This window comes from Monodon monoceros, unplaced genomic scaffold (assembly GCF_005190385.1).
Source record: "Monodon monoceros isolate NGI ecotype Baffin Bay Population unplaced genomic scaffold, NGI_Narwhal_1 Super_Scaffold_18, whole genome shotgun sequence".
Taxonomy (NCBI): domain Eukaryota; kingdom Metazoa; phylum Chordata; class Mammalia; order Artiodactyla; family Monodontidae; genus Monodon; species Monodon monoceros.
Genome location: NW_021703774.1, coordinates 4819383 through 4835337, shown reverse-complemented (window position 1 = coordinate 4835337; position 15955 = coordinate 4819383). Strand labels below are relative to the sequence as shown.

At 40.2% G+C, this 15955-nt stretch overlaps 1 protein-coding gene across 5 annotated transcripts in view; it reads left to right on the top strand.

Moving 5' to 3' along the window:
- CRB1 (crumbs cell polarity complex component 1) overlaps nt 1-15955 on the top strand; it is a 264792-nt gene that overhangs the window by 220379 nt on the left and 28458 nt on the right. For all 5 annotated transcript variants that reach the window (XM_029230014.1, XM_029230018.1, XM_029230015.1 and 2 more), the window contains 3 exons: nt 5429-6335; nt 9123-9251; nt 12718-12844. In XM_029230014.1, the coding sequence (XP_029085847.1) occupies nt 5429-6335; nt 9123-9251; nt 12718-12844 (1163 nt within the window). The remainder of the gene's footprint in view (nt 1-5428; nt 6336-9122; nt 9252-12717; nt 12845-15955) is intronic.

Genomic DNA, 15955 nt, shown 5'->3' with positions numbered 1-15955 from the left:
GGTGATGTTTGGCTTTTCTTTTCTCGTTACTGGCAATACAGAGTGAAAGTGCCAGTGTGAGCACATTGTCATTGGTTAACTATGAGGCTTCTGGCAACTCATACGTCTCCATAATCTAAAGCTTCCTCTGTAAGAAAAGGATAAAACGTCTACTTGATAAGTAGGTAACTGTGGGTGTGTGTGTGATGATTATATGACCTCGTGTGTAGAGAGCCAAGCGCAGTAGGCACTCGATTGGTGTTGGCCATGAGTATTTCCCTCAATCTGAATGGTTTTCCTGCCCAAATTCAGTACTACTGAACATAATTTCCCAAATGTTAGCAATTTGAATACTATCTTTACAATTTTGACAGGTCTACGTGGTAGCCACACTATTATTTATAGTATGTCTTTTCTTCTAGTTCAAATAATGCACAGTTCAGTCTATAGCCAACCGTCTATGTTCGCACTCAATTCTAATCTCTTCCCCTTGTTCAAAGATTTTGCTTCTGAAATTTTTCTCTCACCCGCCAGCATCATCAGTTTTCCCCTCAGTATATAAACATACTGTCAAATTTCCTCATTACAAACTATTTCCCTTGATATCCCTCCCATCCCCACCAGCTACCATCCCATGTTCCTGCTTCCTTTCATAGTGGGAGAAACCCTCTAAGAGTTGTCCTCAATGTGCATCCGATGTCTTTCTGTCCAGTGTTCTTTCACCCCAGCAGTTAGCTCCCATGCGCCATCACCATCTCTACCCTGAACTCTCTCAGTCCAGAGCTTCACAAGGGCCTCATCCCTCCATTCCCTTTTCTACCCAAGTGCCCTCTTCCCTGGCTTTACTTTTCTTCATGTCTCTAATCATCCTTGGGTGTTTTGTTACACAGGTATTTGTTCACTGGTTCATCATCTTTTCCTTGATGGAATATAAGTTTCAAAAGGGAAGGAGATTTTCTGTCTGGTTTCCCACGTTACTCTTAGCACTTAGAATAGTGCCAAACATGTAGGAGGTTGTCAGTAAATATTTGTTAAATAAATATATATTTTTCTTCAATTTAGCCCAGTATTTTCACTTAACTGCTCTAGACTTAAATTACATTATCTTCATACAATTAAAAAAATACATAAAATACCTTGGAAAACACTGCACTAAAATAATGGCCTGGAGCTAGGGGTTGACTGACCTGAGGCCCAAATCAACAAGCAAGCCCCAAAGTGGCTGAGAATGAGAATACAGTTACTCTTATGTTTCTGTATTTTAAAATCGTATGTCAAAATGGTGTGTGAAATGTATTGCACAGTGTATATACTTGGGGGGCAGTTTCTAAAAGAATACACATACTCTTATGTTTCATATTTAAGAAATAATATGCTACACACATGAATAAAGCATGATGAATTTGCGTAAAGAATGAGATCAGGCCTCTCATATGACACAGAACTTTAATGGCACCTTTTCCATTTCTCTGCCCTCTGAATTGCTTGTTTAAAATAGTTTACTACTTATTAATTTTACTGTTAATCTTTTGACAGAAATACTAAAGTTCTCAGTCCCAGTTATATTCTACAATGGGGTTTAAATCATTTTGAACATTTTCACAGGGAAAAAAAGAATAGGGTTTCTAAAAGCAGTGGTGGTCCAAGAACCATACCCTGGGTGCGTATTGCCCTCCGTCTCCACATAAAGGATTTGGATGCCCCACGTCAGAAAGGCGTGAATGATCTTCACTGCTACTGCATGGCCACTACAGAAAGTGGAAAAAGTTTGCCTCTGACCTTTCAAAAAGTTTCAGTAACATTTTTTTAATTATGTCTTATCTTAAGGGAGAAAATATAAATTAGTAGGAGGGGTGAAATTTTCCTAACCGGTAGGTATAAACCCTAGCATTCACTTTTGCTATTTTGTATAATTTTCATTTGATGTGACCTCATGACACTATTGTATTTATTTCTAGGGAGATGTGTTGGGAAGATAGTTCTGCTAGAATAACATACTCTTGAGAGTATAGCTCGTGCATTACCCCGAGTTTGCCCTTAGTACTTAATCATTTCTATCTCTGTATCCTATCCGAAAACAGACAATTAAAAACTACAACCCACCTTAGATACAGGTGTGTTTATTATGATAAAGTTCCCTGAAGAAAAGGCAAAGTATAAATGTTAACGTGCACTGCGGTTTTTACTCAGATCACAAGAAGTGATTTCCATGTGCTCAGTCGGTCAATGAAACTAGTTTATACAGCATGACAGACAGTATTCTTCCTTCAGGAGTTGGAGGGCTAATGAGATTTGTCATGTTAACATTTATTCAAAAACATGTAATGAGACACTTCTTGCTCTTTTCCTGCCTAATCCCAACCCCAAATTTGCTGGGAAAAAACACCACAGTCAAAAGCAATAAAATCAAGTGAAATGTTAATCCAGTCAAATGATACACTTGAATGATACCCTTGAATTTACTCCTGCTGTGGTTTCTAATCATTATCTCACTTTTCAGAATTAAGGATTGAGTTATTTTTATAGATTATTCATTTAGTAATATTTACTGAGCACCTGTTTTCTGCCAGGCAATGTTCCCTGCATCGGGTTTAGTGAGAACCTAGACAGAGAAGTTCCGTGATCTCGTAAAAGCTCATGTTCTAGTGAGGAAAGACAGACAAGGAACAAGTAGGAAAGTTAACAGTATAATTTCAAATAGCTACAAGATGCTATGAAGAAAATAAAGCTGAGTAATTAAAAAGAGAGTGGGTTGCGGGAGGGGGGAAACATTTTCACTTGGATAGTTGGGGAAAGCATCTCGGAGGAAGTGACATCTGAGCGCATATTTTGTTGAGAAAGAGTCCGGTATGGGAAGATCGGGGGCCAATATCGTGTCTAAGTAACTGCAAATGTAAAAGGCCTGGTTTGGGAACAAGCTTGGCGTCTTCAAAAAATAGCAAGAAGTTTTTGTGGCTATAGTATGTGCATGAGGAAGGGTGGCAGGAAATGGGATTGGAGAGTTAGGGGTCGGGTCACATAAACTCTGTCCGCCATGTTTAGGATTTAGGAATCCTTTCTAGATGTGATGGTAACCGTGGAGGTGTTGAGCTAAGGCATGGTTGGTACATTGCTCTGCAGAGCAATAGAAGCCAGGACACTGAGAAGTGGTTGGAATAGGCTGTATAATAAAGTGTTCGAGGTTGGGTGTGGTGACCCACACATGAGGTAAAGAATGTGTCTTAAGGTCAATTTCTACTGAAAGCTGGAAGGTAATGAGAATAGAGAATTGACTGCTGGATCAGTAACACAGAGGTCACCATGACCTTGACAAGAGCGGTTTCAGTGATGTGATGGGGAACAAGGCTGAAGGTATTAAAAAGAAAATGGGGGATGAGAAAGTTGAGACAAGGTGAATCTAAAACTATGTGGAGAAGTTTTGCTGGAAAAGGAACTAGAGAAATAAGAAAGCAACAGGGTAGTGCTCTTGGGTCTTGCCTGTGTTTTTATTTTTTAAGATTGGAGCAATTACAGCATATTCTTATGCTGATGGGAAGCAACAGAAAGGGAGGGAAAATGATGATGCAGAACAGAAAGAGATTACGTTTAGAAGTAATATCTAAAAAAGGTGAAAATGAAAGGGACCCAAGGCGTGACTGGGAGAGTTGCCCTTGGATGTGTGCTGGAGCACCTACAGTTTCCCACCTGAGTAGGGAAAACCCACAGTAGGAATACACGCACAGCACTGCTGACACCTGATATGCGGGGGTCCCCCCACCAAGCAATTCTGCTACAGTAGCTGGGTGTCCTATGGGTCATCTCAATTTAATTCAACTCTGACACTATCCGCCCAGACATAGTGTCAGATCTCACAGGCTAAGGGCTCAGTCCCACTAGAAGACCCCCCACTGCACTTCAGATGCCAATCGCAAGCCCAGGTTGTCACCTGTGCTCCTGACCAATCAGCTATAAATCTGAGGCTCCCACGACCCCCGCCTCGGTTCAATTAATTTGCTAGAGCAGCTTACAGAACTCAGGGAAACCCTTAATTGTTTACCATTTTATTAAAGGATATGATAAAGGTCCCAGATGAACAGCCAGATGAAGAGATACATAGGGCGAGGTCTGGGAGGGTCCCCAGTGTAGGAGATTATTTCCCGAGGAGTTGGGGTGCATGACCGTTCCAGTGTGGGTATGTTTAACAAGTTGGAAGCTCTCTGAACCCCATGCTTTTGGGATTTTATGGAGGCTTCCTTATGTAAGCATGACCAATTATTAACTCCATTTTCTGCACTCTTCCTTCTCTAGAGGATGGGCTGGGGCTGACAATTTCAAGCTTCTAATCATGACTTAGTCTTCCTGATGACCAGCCTGCATCCAGGCTCCACCTAGGAGCCCACCCAGAGTCGCTGTCTCATTAGAACAAAGATGCTCCCAGTGCAGTGCTCTTATCACTTAGGAATTTACCAGGGTTTTAGAAGCCCTGTGTCAGGAACCAGGGGCAGAGAACAGGAGATCTTTTTTCTATTATTGTACAGATGAGAATAAGGACAATGCATCCATTGTAACAAATGGAAAGCAGAGTGGATCCAGATTTGTTAGGTTTACAGATTCGGTGGGAAACTGAAGCAGTTCTTCTTTCTCCTGTTTTCTCAAGAAAGTAACAAAAGAGATCATAAACAGAGAGGGTTCGATATTTTAAGAGATAAAGCAAGCTGTGAACGAGTGATCTTGTGGAATTGGAAAAACAGTCTAATAGAAAAATGCAATAAGATTGCCCAAAAGTGCTGTGGTCCCATGTGGTCACATGTATGTGGGCGTATATTAGAGCAGAGGGTACGGTTGTATAATTTTGCCCAACCACAGGATGCTACTTGGAGTTAGGCACAGATTGGTAACTCAGCACATGACTAGAGTTTGCCAGGTAGTAAATCAGTCATTTAGAATGCTACTTTTAAGTGCCTCCCGGTCAGCTTACTCAGAAGCCAGACTCCACTGTTAATTAACTGTGTCACTTGAGGCCCAGTTTATAGCTAGACTTGTGAGTTCTTTGTGCTTGATTTCTTTATGTGCAAAATGGGTAACCAATGCTTTATTTGTGGGAGCAGCTGTAAAATAACATTAGAAGGTACTGCATTTCAGTGGAAAAGAAATAAATGATTTGGGTTTTGGCATCTGACCACCCAAGTTTGACATTCTGGCTTAATTATCTATTAGCCACTTGACCGTGAGAAAATTACTTAACCTCTGTGAGCCTCACTTTCTTCTTCTGTAAAATAGAGATGATAATAACAATGAACCTATATTCGAGAACTTCATATTAAAAATAATATAAAAGCAACTAACAGAGTGCCTAGCCTGTATCAAACAATCCATACATGACGGTAGTAACGTGATGATCATTAAAGGTACTTAGGCAAACATTACAGATTTAGTAAAGTTGCTGATTGGCGTTGCCTTCTCTCTTTAGGTATCGCAAATGCTGTTTTTAATGGACAAAGCAGTGAGATATTATTCAGGAGCAATGGGAATATTACCAGAGAACTCACCAATATCACATTTGGTTTCAGAACAAGGGATGCAAATGCGATCATATTGCACGCAGAGAAGGAGCCTGAATTCCTTAATATTAGCATTCGGGATTCCCAGTTATTATTTCAGCTGCAGAGTGGCAACAGTTTTTACATGCTGAGTCTGACAAGTCTGCAGTCAGTGAATGATGGCGCGTGGCACAAAGTGACTCTCTCCATGACAGACCCACGGGCCCAGGCTTCCAGATGGCAAATGGAAGTGGACCAGCAAACACCTCTTGTGACCAGCGCAGTGGCTACTGGGAGTCTCAGCTTCCTGAAGGATGATATAAACATTTATGTGGGTGAGCGAGCTAGTGACAACACGCAGGGCCTGCGAGGGTGTCTAAGTACAATAGAAATCAGTGGCATTTATCTCTCTTACTTTGAAAATGTTCATGGTTTCATTAATAAACCTCAGGAGGAGCAGTTTCTCAAAATCTCTATGCATCCAGTGGTTACTGGCTGTTTGCAGTTAAACGCCTGCAATTCCAACCCCTGCTTGCATGGAGGACATTGTGAAGACACGTACAGTTCTCATCACTGCACCTGTCCCGTGGGATGGTCAGGGGCACACTGTGAACTCGACATTGATGAATGCCTTTCAAACCCCTGTATCCATGGCAACTGCTCCGACAGAGTTGCAGGCTATCGCTGCAGGTGTGAGCCTGGCTACACCGGTGTGAACTGTGAATCAGATGTAGACAATTGCCAGAGCCACCTGTGTGCAAACGGGGCCACCTGCATCAGTGACACCAGTGGCTATTCTTGCCGCTGTCCTGGAAATTTCACAGGAAAATTCTGCAGGTGAGTATAATATCCACATAAAGTGTGTTTCGAGCTGTGTTCTACATCTTCAAACTGGAAAGCTCTCCGCCCAGGTATGAACATACAGGCTGTGCTGAGCAGGGGGTGACATTCAACGGCCATCACAGTTTGGTCTTGCGAAGACAGGATCTCACCTGCTGGCATGTTCTACAAAGAGGAAGGGCAGGGTTTGGACCAGACTTTGAGCAAAATGTTTTCTCAGTCATCTCTGTTAGAATGTCTCAGGAACTACAGCCCCAGAGTCTGACAGCCTTAAGGCCTCAGGAAACAAATACATTTACAACAAATGCAAGAGCTGAATTTTAGTATTGTTGGAGGAAGCATGACTCCTACCCCTAAGAGAATACTCTGGGGTATTTCAGGCAGGTAAACTCATTTAATTCTGAAAAGACTATGTTAAAGTATAATTTCAAAAGGGTGAAATCATGACTCTCAGAATGAACGTTTTGATGACTTTGTCATTAATTAATGAGGGAACCAGTAAGACAAAAATCAAAATGTCAAAGAATAATCTAATCATATACATAAATATGTCCATATAATATATATACACACTTGTAAATAGGGATGAGGAAATGAATTTACCAATAAATGCAAAATTTTTTAATAGCCTATAGGGCAACAAAATTAGTACTCGAACCACACTATTTCTACAGTGTGACAATGGACTGTATCGCTTCAAATTCATTTGCACTTCAATGAACAAGATCCATTAGTATTACTATAATTTTCTACAACTTACAGAGTTGTGAACTAGCTTGGTAAAGAAAACCTGAGTCATACACATTAGAAAAACCAGATAATCTTAGAGGGTCTTTTATATAACACCCTGCATTCCACTGAAAGAATACCCAGTGATCTCTTTTGCCCATTTCAAAGCATTTCACAGTTTTTTCTAAAACTATAAAGCTTAGTTCTGGCAGTCACATCCGTTTCATGTAATATAAATAGAAACAGGAATGAATATTTTCCTGCCAAGTCACACTGCTTTAGTATTTCTATGTAAGTAGAATTCATTATTGTTTTTATAACTTGTTTTGAATTCACTAAACAATTGAGTTGTTATAGGCACGTGAGACGGTTATTTCTAGCAAGCAATAGATTCCAGAATGTGGACAGGAAGGCCTGGAGTTGGCTGGCAGCCTGCAGACATTACACTAATTCAGAAGTGGTACCTTAACTGGATGAATCTCCTGGTAGACAGAATAGGTAGCCACACCTGTAAGATGTATTTGTCTCCATAACATTTATTGCTGTTCAGAGTCTGTGAAGGCATGACACAGGGTTAGATGCTGAGTGTTGACATTCCAATAAAACGTCACTTCTCATGAGTTAACCGACTCATTGGCCAACAGGTAATCTGAATGCTTACAAGCAAAAGACATTCAGGATCAAAATTAATAGTACTGCCATGGTGACTTTGGATAAGTAAAATAAACAAATATGCCCCAGTAACCAGTGCTGCAGTATCTTTTCTGCCTAATTCATCAAAGTCAAGTTTTCAAAGATTAAAGTTTTGATTCAAAAGTACTTTGTAATGAGGTTCAAAATTGTTTATTAAACATATGATGTATGCAAAGCTTCATATTTGCATTGCTAATTGACGTCTTTCAATGCTGGTTGCCGCTTTTGGCTCCTTTGAAAAGCCCTTAGGATATTTTCTTTCTTTTTTTTTTTTAACATCTTTATTGGAGTATAATTGCTTTACAATGGTGTGTTAGTTTCTGCTTTATAACAAAGTGAATCAGTTATACATATACATATGTTCCCATATCTCTTCCCTCTTGCATCTCCCCCCCTCCCCCCCTCCCTATCCCACCCCTCCAGGCGGTCACAAAGCACCGAGCTGATCTCCCTGTGCTATGGGGCTGCTTCCCACTAGCTATCTACCTTAAGTTTGGTTTAAAGTCGAATTGATTAGCTCTTGTGGGAAGAGACACATATAGACACATATAGACCGGTTTCTCCATATTAGCTGCAGCACGCACAGCAGGACAAATTAGATTCATCTGATATTCCCTGAATATTAACTATGTATCCAGTTCCATGCATAACATGCACAGTGGGTCGAAGGACATGAACACCATAAAATCTTTTTAACCAGTCCCTTCACACCACTGGATTTTATCACACAGTAAAGGTCTGCTTAGCTTCTAACAATTTGTTCTGACCCTTATAAGGATTCCTTAATATATACAGCTCTGTTGATAAACAAAAGAGCCAAGCTCAGAATTCACACGTGGTCACCACTGAGTGCCGTGTACAAACCTCCTGGACAGCACATGGCTTGCATTCTGATGAGCTGTGAGTTATTAGATGGGGGCAGCAAGTGTTGGCAGGGCAACTGGACTTCAGCTGTGAAAGGCAATGGAGAAATCACATGAGGGCTTGGGTACCAGAGTCCTGTCCTTTTTTTCCTGGCCTTTATGGAGATGCAATTTTCCTCTGGCCCTAGCTATAGAAAGTTTCTTTCCGGCGCTAAATTAATTGCCACCCCCGCCCCACCCGGCATAGATCTTATCTCACGAATGAACACTGGGTAGCAGTGGAAAATGGATAGCCATGCTCCGAACAGCGCAGCCCTCCAGCAGGAGCTGTGGACTGAGAAGGTGATTCTGGAACAAAACAGCACAGTTAAGCATTCGTGGCTCAGCCAGACTGAGTACCTAGTTAGTTTGGCACTGACTATATACATGAACTTTTCTAAAACGTTTTCATAAATGAAATGAGCAAGGTGAACAGTGTGGCTGTTACTTTTCTCTCTAGATACACCAGATTACCCTCAGCAGTCTGTGGGAATGAGAAGACCAACCTCACGTGCTATAACGGCGGCAACTGCACAGAGTTCCAGGGTGAAGTAAAATGTGTGTGCTGGCCAGGTTTCACTGGGGAATGGTGAGTCGCAGCAGAGCTTTATAGGGGAAAAGCCTGGGCTGAACAACAGTGAGATTATGCAAAGTTTATTTCTCCTCTAAATTTTCATCTCAGTTCCCATAGGAAAATCCGTGCTGAAATATAGGTCCGGACAGAGACAAACAATAAAAAAGAAGAAAAATTACAGTTTAGGTCAAAGTCAAGAACGCTTTTTTAGCTGACTTAACTAAGGAAATATGTCTTCGAAAACCGTAAAATGTGATATTGTTTTTTTAGAGGTACTTCTGGATGCGTGTTTCTGTCCCACTAACTCTAGTACATGATGTAGACACGCTTGTTGGTGAAGGGAGAATGTAATAAACCTTAAAGATTGCCCCTAGAATTACCTTCAACCCTAAAAGTATACACACTTTATCCAGATGAATCTACCTTTCCCAGAGAAACCCTTCAGCTCTGCTGTACCCAATGCCGGGATTGTTGGTATGGGGTTGATCGCTGGCTGGTTTTGGTCTGTGACTTGCTGAACATGCAGGCAAATTTGCATATACATTTGACTGGCCGAGGTGAGGGCAAGTGCAAGAAGGTGCATATTCCGTAGCTTTTATCGGATTCCCAAGGGGATCAATGTTCCCAGAATGGTAATAAACTGGGGCTCTACGAGGTAGAGATACTATAACAGCAGGTAACATACGTAGCCATTTTTTTCTAGTGCTGTGCCAGGCACCGGGCAAATTGTTATTATTGTTAGTGTTATTATTGTCTCTAATTGTTATTATTTCCATTTTGCATTTGTGTAAACGGAAGCCAAGAGGTTAAGTGACAGGTCAGGTGCCAATCCAGACACGTGCTGCTGCAAGGTCGCACTGCCTTCAAAGCCTCTGCTCACCTGTAGATGTGCTAGCATAAATGTGTGACTAAATCTTTACTTGCAACACTTAAAAGAAAAGGGAAAGTGTTCTCCTCCATCTCATATATCATGCAGGGTAAGATAATACTGATCTCTGATCAAACTTCCTCCGAACAAATTAGATCAGTTCAAGTCCAACACATTGGACAAAGAGATCTTGACTGAATTAATTTTCCCCAAAAGAGTAGTTAATAAAATAATGGGTATATTTTTGCTCCACAACAACTAGAGTTTGGATTAATTTGAATTTTCTTTTTTTCAACCAGTTCTTTGGGCACCACAGAGATACAGCTCTTTTGTCACATTTACAAAACAGCAGGCAATCTTGGCCACACCTGCATTTTTCCCTTCCGACATTCAATGATAAGGCTGGCTAGCTAGCTCTAGCCTTCACGGCTTGCTTTCAGTGGTGGGCTCTAAGTGGCACAGGCAGTCCGAGTATCCATGTGCACGGAGTTGTGTAGCCTAGAGTCACGTTCCACTTTTCATTGCACCATATTATTAACCCAGAGACCATTCGGTTGGCCTCCAATCCCACATATATCAAAAACACTGCAAAGATTTTCTTGTCCTAAAATTTGAACAACACTTTAACTATATATTTAAGTGCTGGTTACTTCCAGCCTTCAATGTCACCATTTAATGCTTAATGGCACATTAATGTTTAATGGCCAATGCACAGAACTCATTCAAAGCCTTGGCTTATTTTTCTCCACTACTCACACCTCATTCCTATTTACAACAAACATTTCCCTTTCCTCCAACGTTTATTTGTTTTTTAAAAAAAGAAAGGTATCTGGCATTTAAATTCAAATTGTTGACTTGAAATGTGGTAAGAAAAGGAAGCTCAGCATTTCTGTTCCTCTCCCAGGAGTCTTTTCATCCGGATAAACTTCTCTACTGAAAATGGATTTCTAAAATAGTGAACACATGTCCCATGGATTCTGTGCTTTCACAGTCCTTCTCCATCATTAGTTAATTCACTGGATGCCAATGGATTTATTTGTTTTGATTTTCTACCTATTAATAACCTCTAATGAAAGCTCCAATAATGTTTATAATGATTGTGTGTATATTGTGCACTGTTCAGCTCAAAAGAGAAGTAGATAAGAAATAGAGAAAGAATAGCTGGAGGAAAGCTAGAAAATACTGGGCAGTCTCCCAAGGCCTGGGGGGATGTGACTTCCATAAAGCCCAAAGATATTGAAAAGCTGTCCTCTAACAAATTGCCTTCTCTTCTGTCGGGTTAGACCTCCAACTCTGTGCTGTCACCCTGGCAGGTTGTACATGATTGATGCTGTGAACACTCTGGCCCACCCAGGGCAGGGAGTACTTGGCAGGCTCCCTCGAGCTGCCGAGTTATGCTCCGGTCTAATCAGAGGAGTCTCCTTCCAGCCCAGAAGCCTAAGCCAAAAAAGGAAAACAATATGTCTCAGCTATGCTTGGTATCTAAGGGGATAAGGAGCTGTTTTTCTGGGAAGAAATCTTTTTCCCTTTATGCCTTGGGTTGGCCCTGCCCAACCTACCACCTCATCCCTTCAGTTTGAGCCTAGGGATTAGTGGATGACCCAGGCACGCACGCTTACCTCTTAGGAGGTGGGGAATGAAAAATTGTTTACAGTGGACTTCAACCTTGTGAGCTGCTCTATAGAGATTCCCAAAGCTGAGGTTTTGTATGAATTTCCCAAAGTAAGAAAGACGCCTCAGTTACCCGTCTATCCCAAGGCCTAGCAGGGGGTTTGGCACATGGTTAGGTGCTAAATAAATATCTACTCAATGAGTGATTGGGGAGTGATTGAATAAAACACATAGTAGTTCATGGAAAATTAGGGGGGAAATGACAGTGTCCTGGGGAAGAGGAAAGTTTCTATTTACCTTAGAATTGATGTCACTTGTTTTTGGAAAATTTGGCTTTTGAAAATCATTCTCCCTGAGCATGCAAATATTACACTTAGCTATGAAACTGATTTATTAGCAAGTGCAAGCTTCTATTATCTATTTTGGCTTTTTGTTAAAAATGGGTTTCCCAAGGATAATAATCCCAAATCTCTCAGAATAAACCAAATACATTTTTCTGTTTCTGAGGGGCTTTACCCCTTCGCCTGGGGGCACTGATGCATCAGAACCCTCACAGCTGCAGTGGAGGTCTGCTCTGTAGACGCTAGGTTGAAAAACTACAGCTCACTCTCCTGGTCCCTGTGTACCCCGATAAACTGAACTTTCATAAGGTGGCAACGACACTAACACTCTTGAGGGAGAAGTTGACTTATGCATGGCTCCATTTTGTCTTGGTTTCCAGATATTTGCACCTGTTTTCTCTTTCTAATTAACTGTGTGTGCGTCTGTGTGTGTGTGTGTGTGTGTGTGTGTGTACAAATTATTTTCATTAAAAGAAAAATTTGTGAAAGGAATTTTGAAGATTATCTCCCACATTATCGAGCATATACAACAAAGGGCATGGGGATTGGTCAATTACACCACGCTGGTCTAGGTGAATCAGGCCAGAGTTCTCCCTCCCCATTCATTTCACAGCCAATTTATTGAACTGGGGCCCGGGTTTCTGCTGTTTCCGTTTTGAAGGTGTGAAAAGGACATTGATGAGTGTGCCTCCGATCCCTGCCTCAATGGAGGCCAATGCCACGACTTGCTGAACAAGTTCCAGTGCGTCTGTGATTTGGCCTTCGCCGGCGCACGCTGTGAGCTGGACGTAAGCGGCCTCTCCTTCTATGTCTCCCTCCTGCTCTGGCAGAACCTCTTCCAGCTTCTTTCTTACCTCATTCTGCGCATGAATGATGAGCCCGTGGTCGAGTGGGGTGAACAGGATGATTATTGACGTACCTGTGAACATTCCCAAACTTTAAAGCCATGAATTTCAAGAGATGCCTTGAAATAAAAACCATCTTGAAAATCAAAATAAATTCAAGGACTATTTTAAGCATATTGCAAGCACTTTATGAGTATGTCAAGTATTTACCTATTCCGGCTCTAAATGCAAAAAGAATTGTTGTTCTTAATATGAGCAGAAACATCTCACTGTTGAGAGTATTTAGTACAAATGTGCCATCATTCTTAGCGCTTCTGTATTTGAATGACCACTGCAGTAAGAAACAACTTTCTCCCACACCCCATTCTTGTGTGTGCTTTTACAATATAAGTTGCCCTCATTCGCCCTCATCCTCAGTCATTTATGTTCTTTCATTCCTATCTATTATTCATGACATGACAATTTGAAAATTACTGATTAAACTTTTTGTATCCATCTATGCTCTTATACAAGCCGTTCAGATGAAGTGTTGCCAGTTCTCGGGTAAGTTAAAACTATATATAAAGAGAAAGTGGGAAATTCCATGAAATCCCTCAAAATCTAGAAAGAAAATTTTCTAATACAATTCGTATCAATTCTCAAGTTATATACCTCACCAGTATAATTTACAATTCCATAAAAACCTTCCTTCCTCAGAAAAAATGGCAGATAAAACCTTTCTCCATTTCTTTTTCCTGCAATATTTTCTATACAAATAATAACTTTTTGTTAATTGCTTACAGATTTATGAGCTTATCGACATTTCTATCACATGGACTAATCTCAATTGCTTTTCAATGCATATTCAATAAAGAAATAAGCATTATTGTATATGCATACACTAAAAATGTAAATTATAAAGTTTGAATTTCTTGGAGGCATATTTTTCTAAAATTTGCAAGTAAATTTATCCTCTTCAACTATCTGAGAAAAAAAGCATAGTACCTATTATAATCAAAGTATATTTGGCATTATGACTTTTTAAAATAAATACCTGAAATGACAGATCTACAAAGTAAATTAATAAAGTATGCAAAGATTAATATATTCTTGCTTAGAGTATATAAAATAGTAATTAGAAAATAACTTTATTTGCTAATATTTTTATTGCTTCCACACTGCATGTTATCATTTATGCTAAATATCTTTGTGTGGATATACCTTCCAAAGGAGCCATTATTTGTGTTCATTTAAAGGGAAACTAATTTGATCCTATGAATTAATTTAGAAAGCAACTATAATAACAATGGCCCACCAAATATCATTTTGTAAATGTGTTTGTGTCTTTAGGAGCTGCCCTGGTTTGAAAATATGAGGGTAATTTATCCATTGGGTGATATCCAATACTCATTTAGTCCCAATTGTTTCAAGAAACTTGTTTTTCTTTGGAAATTACCAAGGTAAACTTAACTATACCATGAAATCAAAATTACAAAGTAGTATACTATAAAAGAAAAGGAAATATCTTCAGTTTTATTTTTCAACAATAATAGAAGATTTTATGCAGCAAATTTATCCTGTGGAGTGCTAGCAGGCACTTAACTGGGAGAGACTCATGTTGAAGTCTTTCCTTTCTACTCCCTGCTCCCCTCGCCTCCACACAGTATGTGCCATCCTGCCATCTCAGCTGGTCTGTTCCAAAGCTAGATTTCATGGCAAGAGACGTGGGGAAAACCTTCCCATCAATATTTGCATTCCCATATTATCTGAAGTAAGCATAAAATTGATACAGCCAAAGACCACATGTACAGAGTTCACATTTGCTCCCATTGGGCATATCCATAATTATATACTTACAGGTCATTCCAAATGTAACATGTTTCCTTCCAAATATATTTAAGAATCACTCACCATCTCTTTCTCTGTACAATTCTGATGGCTCTGTTGTCACTGTAATTGTCAGTAGTTGCTTTTCTGTTTTCCAATGTCTTGTCATAGCTGACTTAAAAACACTCCCTTTTCTCTGTCTTCTTCTGTACTTTCAATTGCATTGTGTGTGACTATGGCTTTTGCACATTTGCACAGAAAAATAAAACCATTGTTTGTGTATCTCTACTCCTCATCCTCTGATAACTGTCTTCATTTGGCTTGACTGTGTCTTGCACGCTAAGATGTCCACAAGCCAGGCGCGCGCACATACACACACACACACACACACCCCACATAATGAACACAGAAGTACCTGTGCTGATCACCCTGAATTGTGGTCTCTTTCCCCAGATGTGTTACTGCAGGTAAACACCTGCGGCAGTCAAGGTCAAAGTTCCATGTATTCATACTTTCCCTCTGTGGCAGGTATTCCTCTAGTTGTAATTCTAGTATTGATGACATCCTCAATTATTCTTACTATTGTTTGCATTGTCCCCACCAGAGCTAGCCATAGTTAACTTGGCTCTGAGGAGGGGCCCTCTCACCTGAGTGACAGAAACTCACACAGACTCCTCTAGACCCCATTTCTGAAGCATAACCTATAGTAGTTGAATTTAAAATTTTTTTATTTTGTTCTTTTTTAAGGTTCAACATTTGAACTAAACAAGGCTATATCTCTGTCTTTGGCCATGCCTCTTCCTTCTGTGTGTGTACATGAGGAGTGGTTTTTATCACCCTCCTTTTTGGAGAACAGGGAAGCTGAGAAAACAGGGAGGTTGGGAGAAATTAGTGTTTTGACAGCACAGAAAGACAAATTCACTTAACACTATCAAGAACCTTCTCTGTGCCAGGGACTGTGATAAACCTTTTATAAATACATTTTTTTTTCAATATAAGGGCAACCAATATCTCTCACCTTCCAAATTCTTCACTAAATTGTATTTAAAGATCCTTTTGCCACGTCTGAGTTTTAAAACAGAAGTTATTCAGCTTTTTTTGCAAAATTTAAATGGAGCCTCTTCTAGAAATGGTTATACATAAAATTTGAGTTTAGTGATTTAGGAAGAAAACCAGTGAAAGAAATATGAAAATTATTCTCAACTACCAAAATTATTACTAATGTGGACTAATTTCATTTCTCCACTT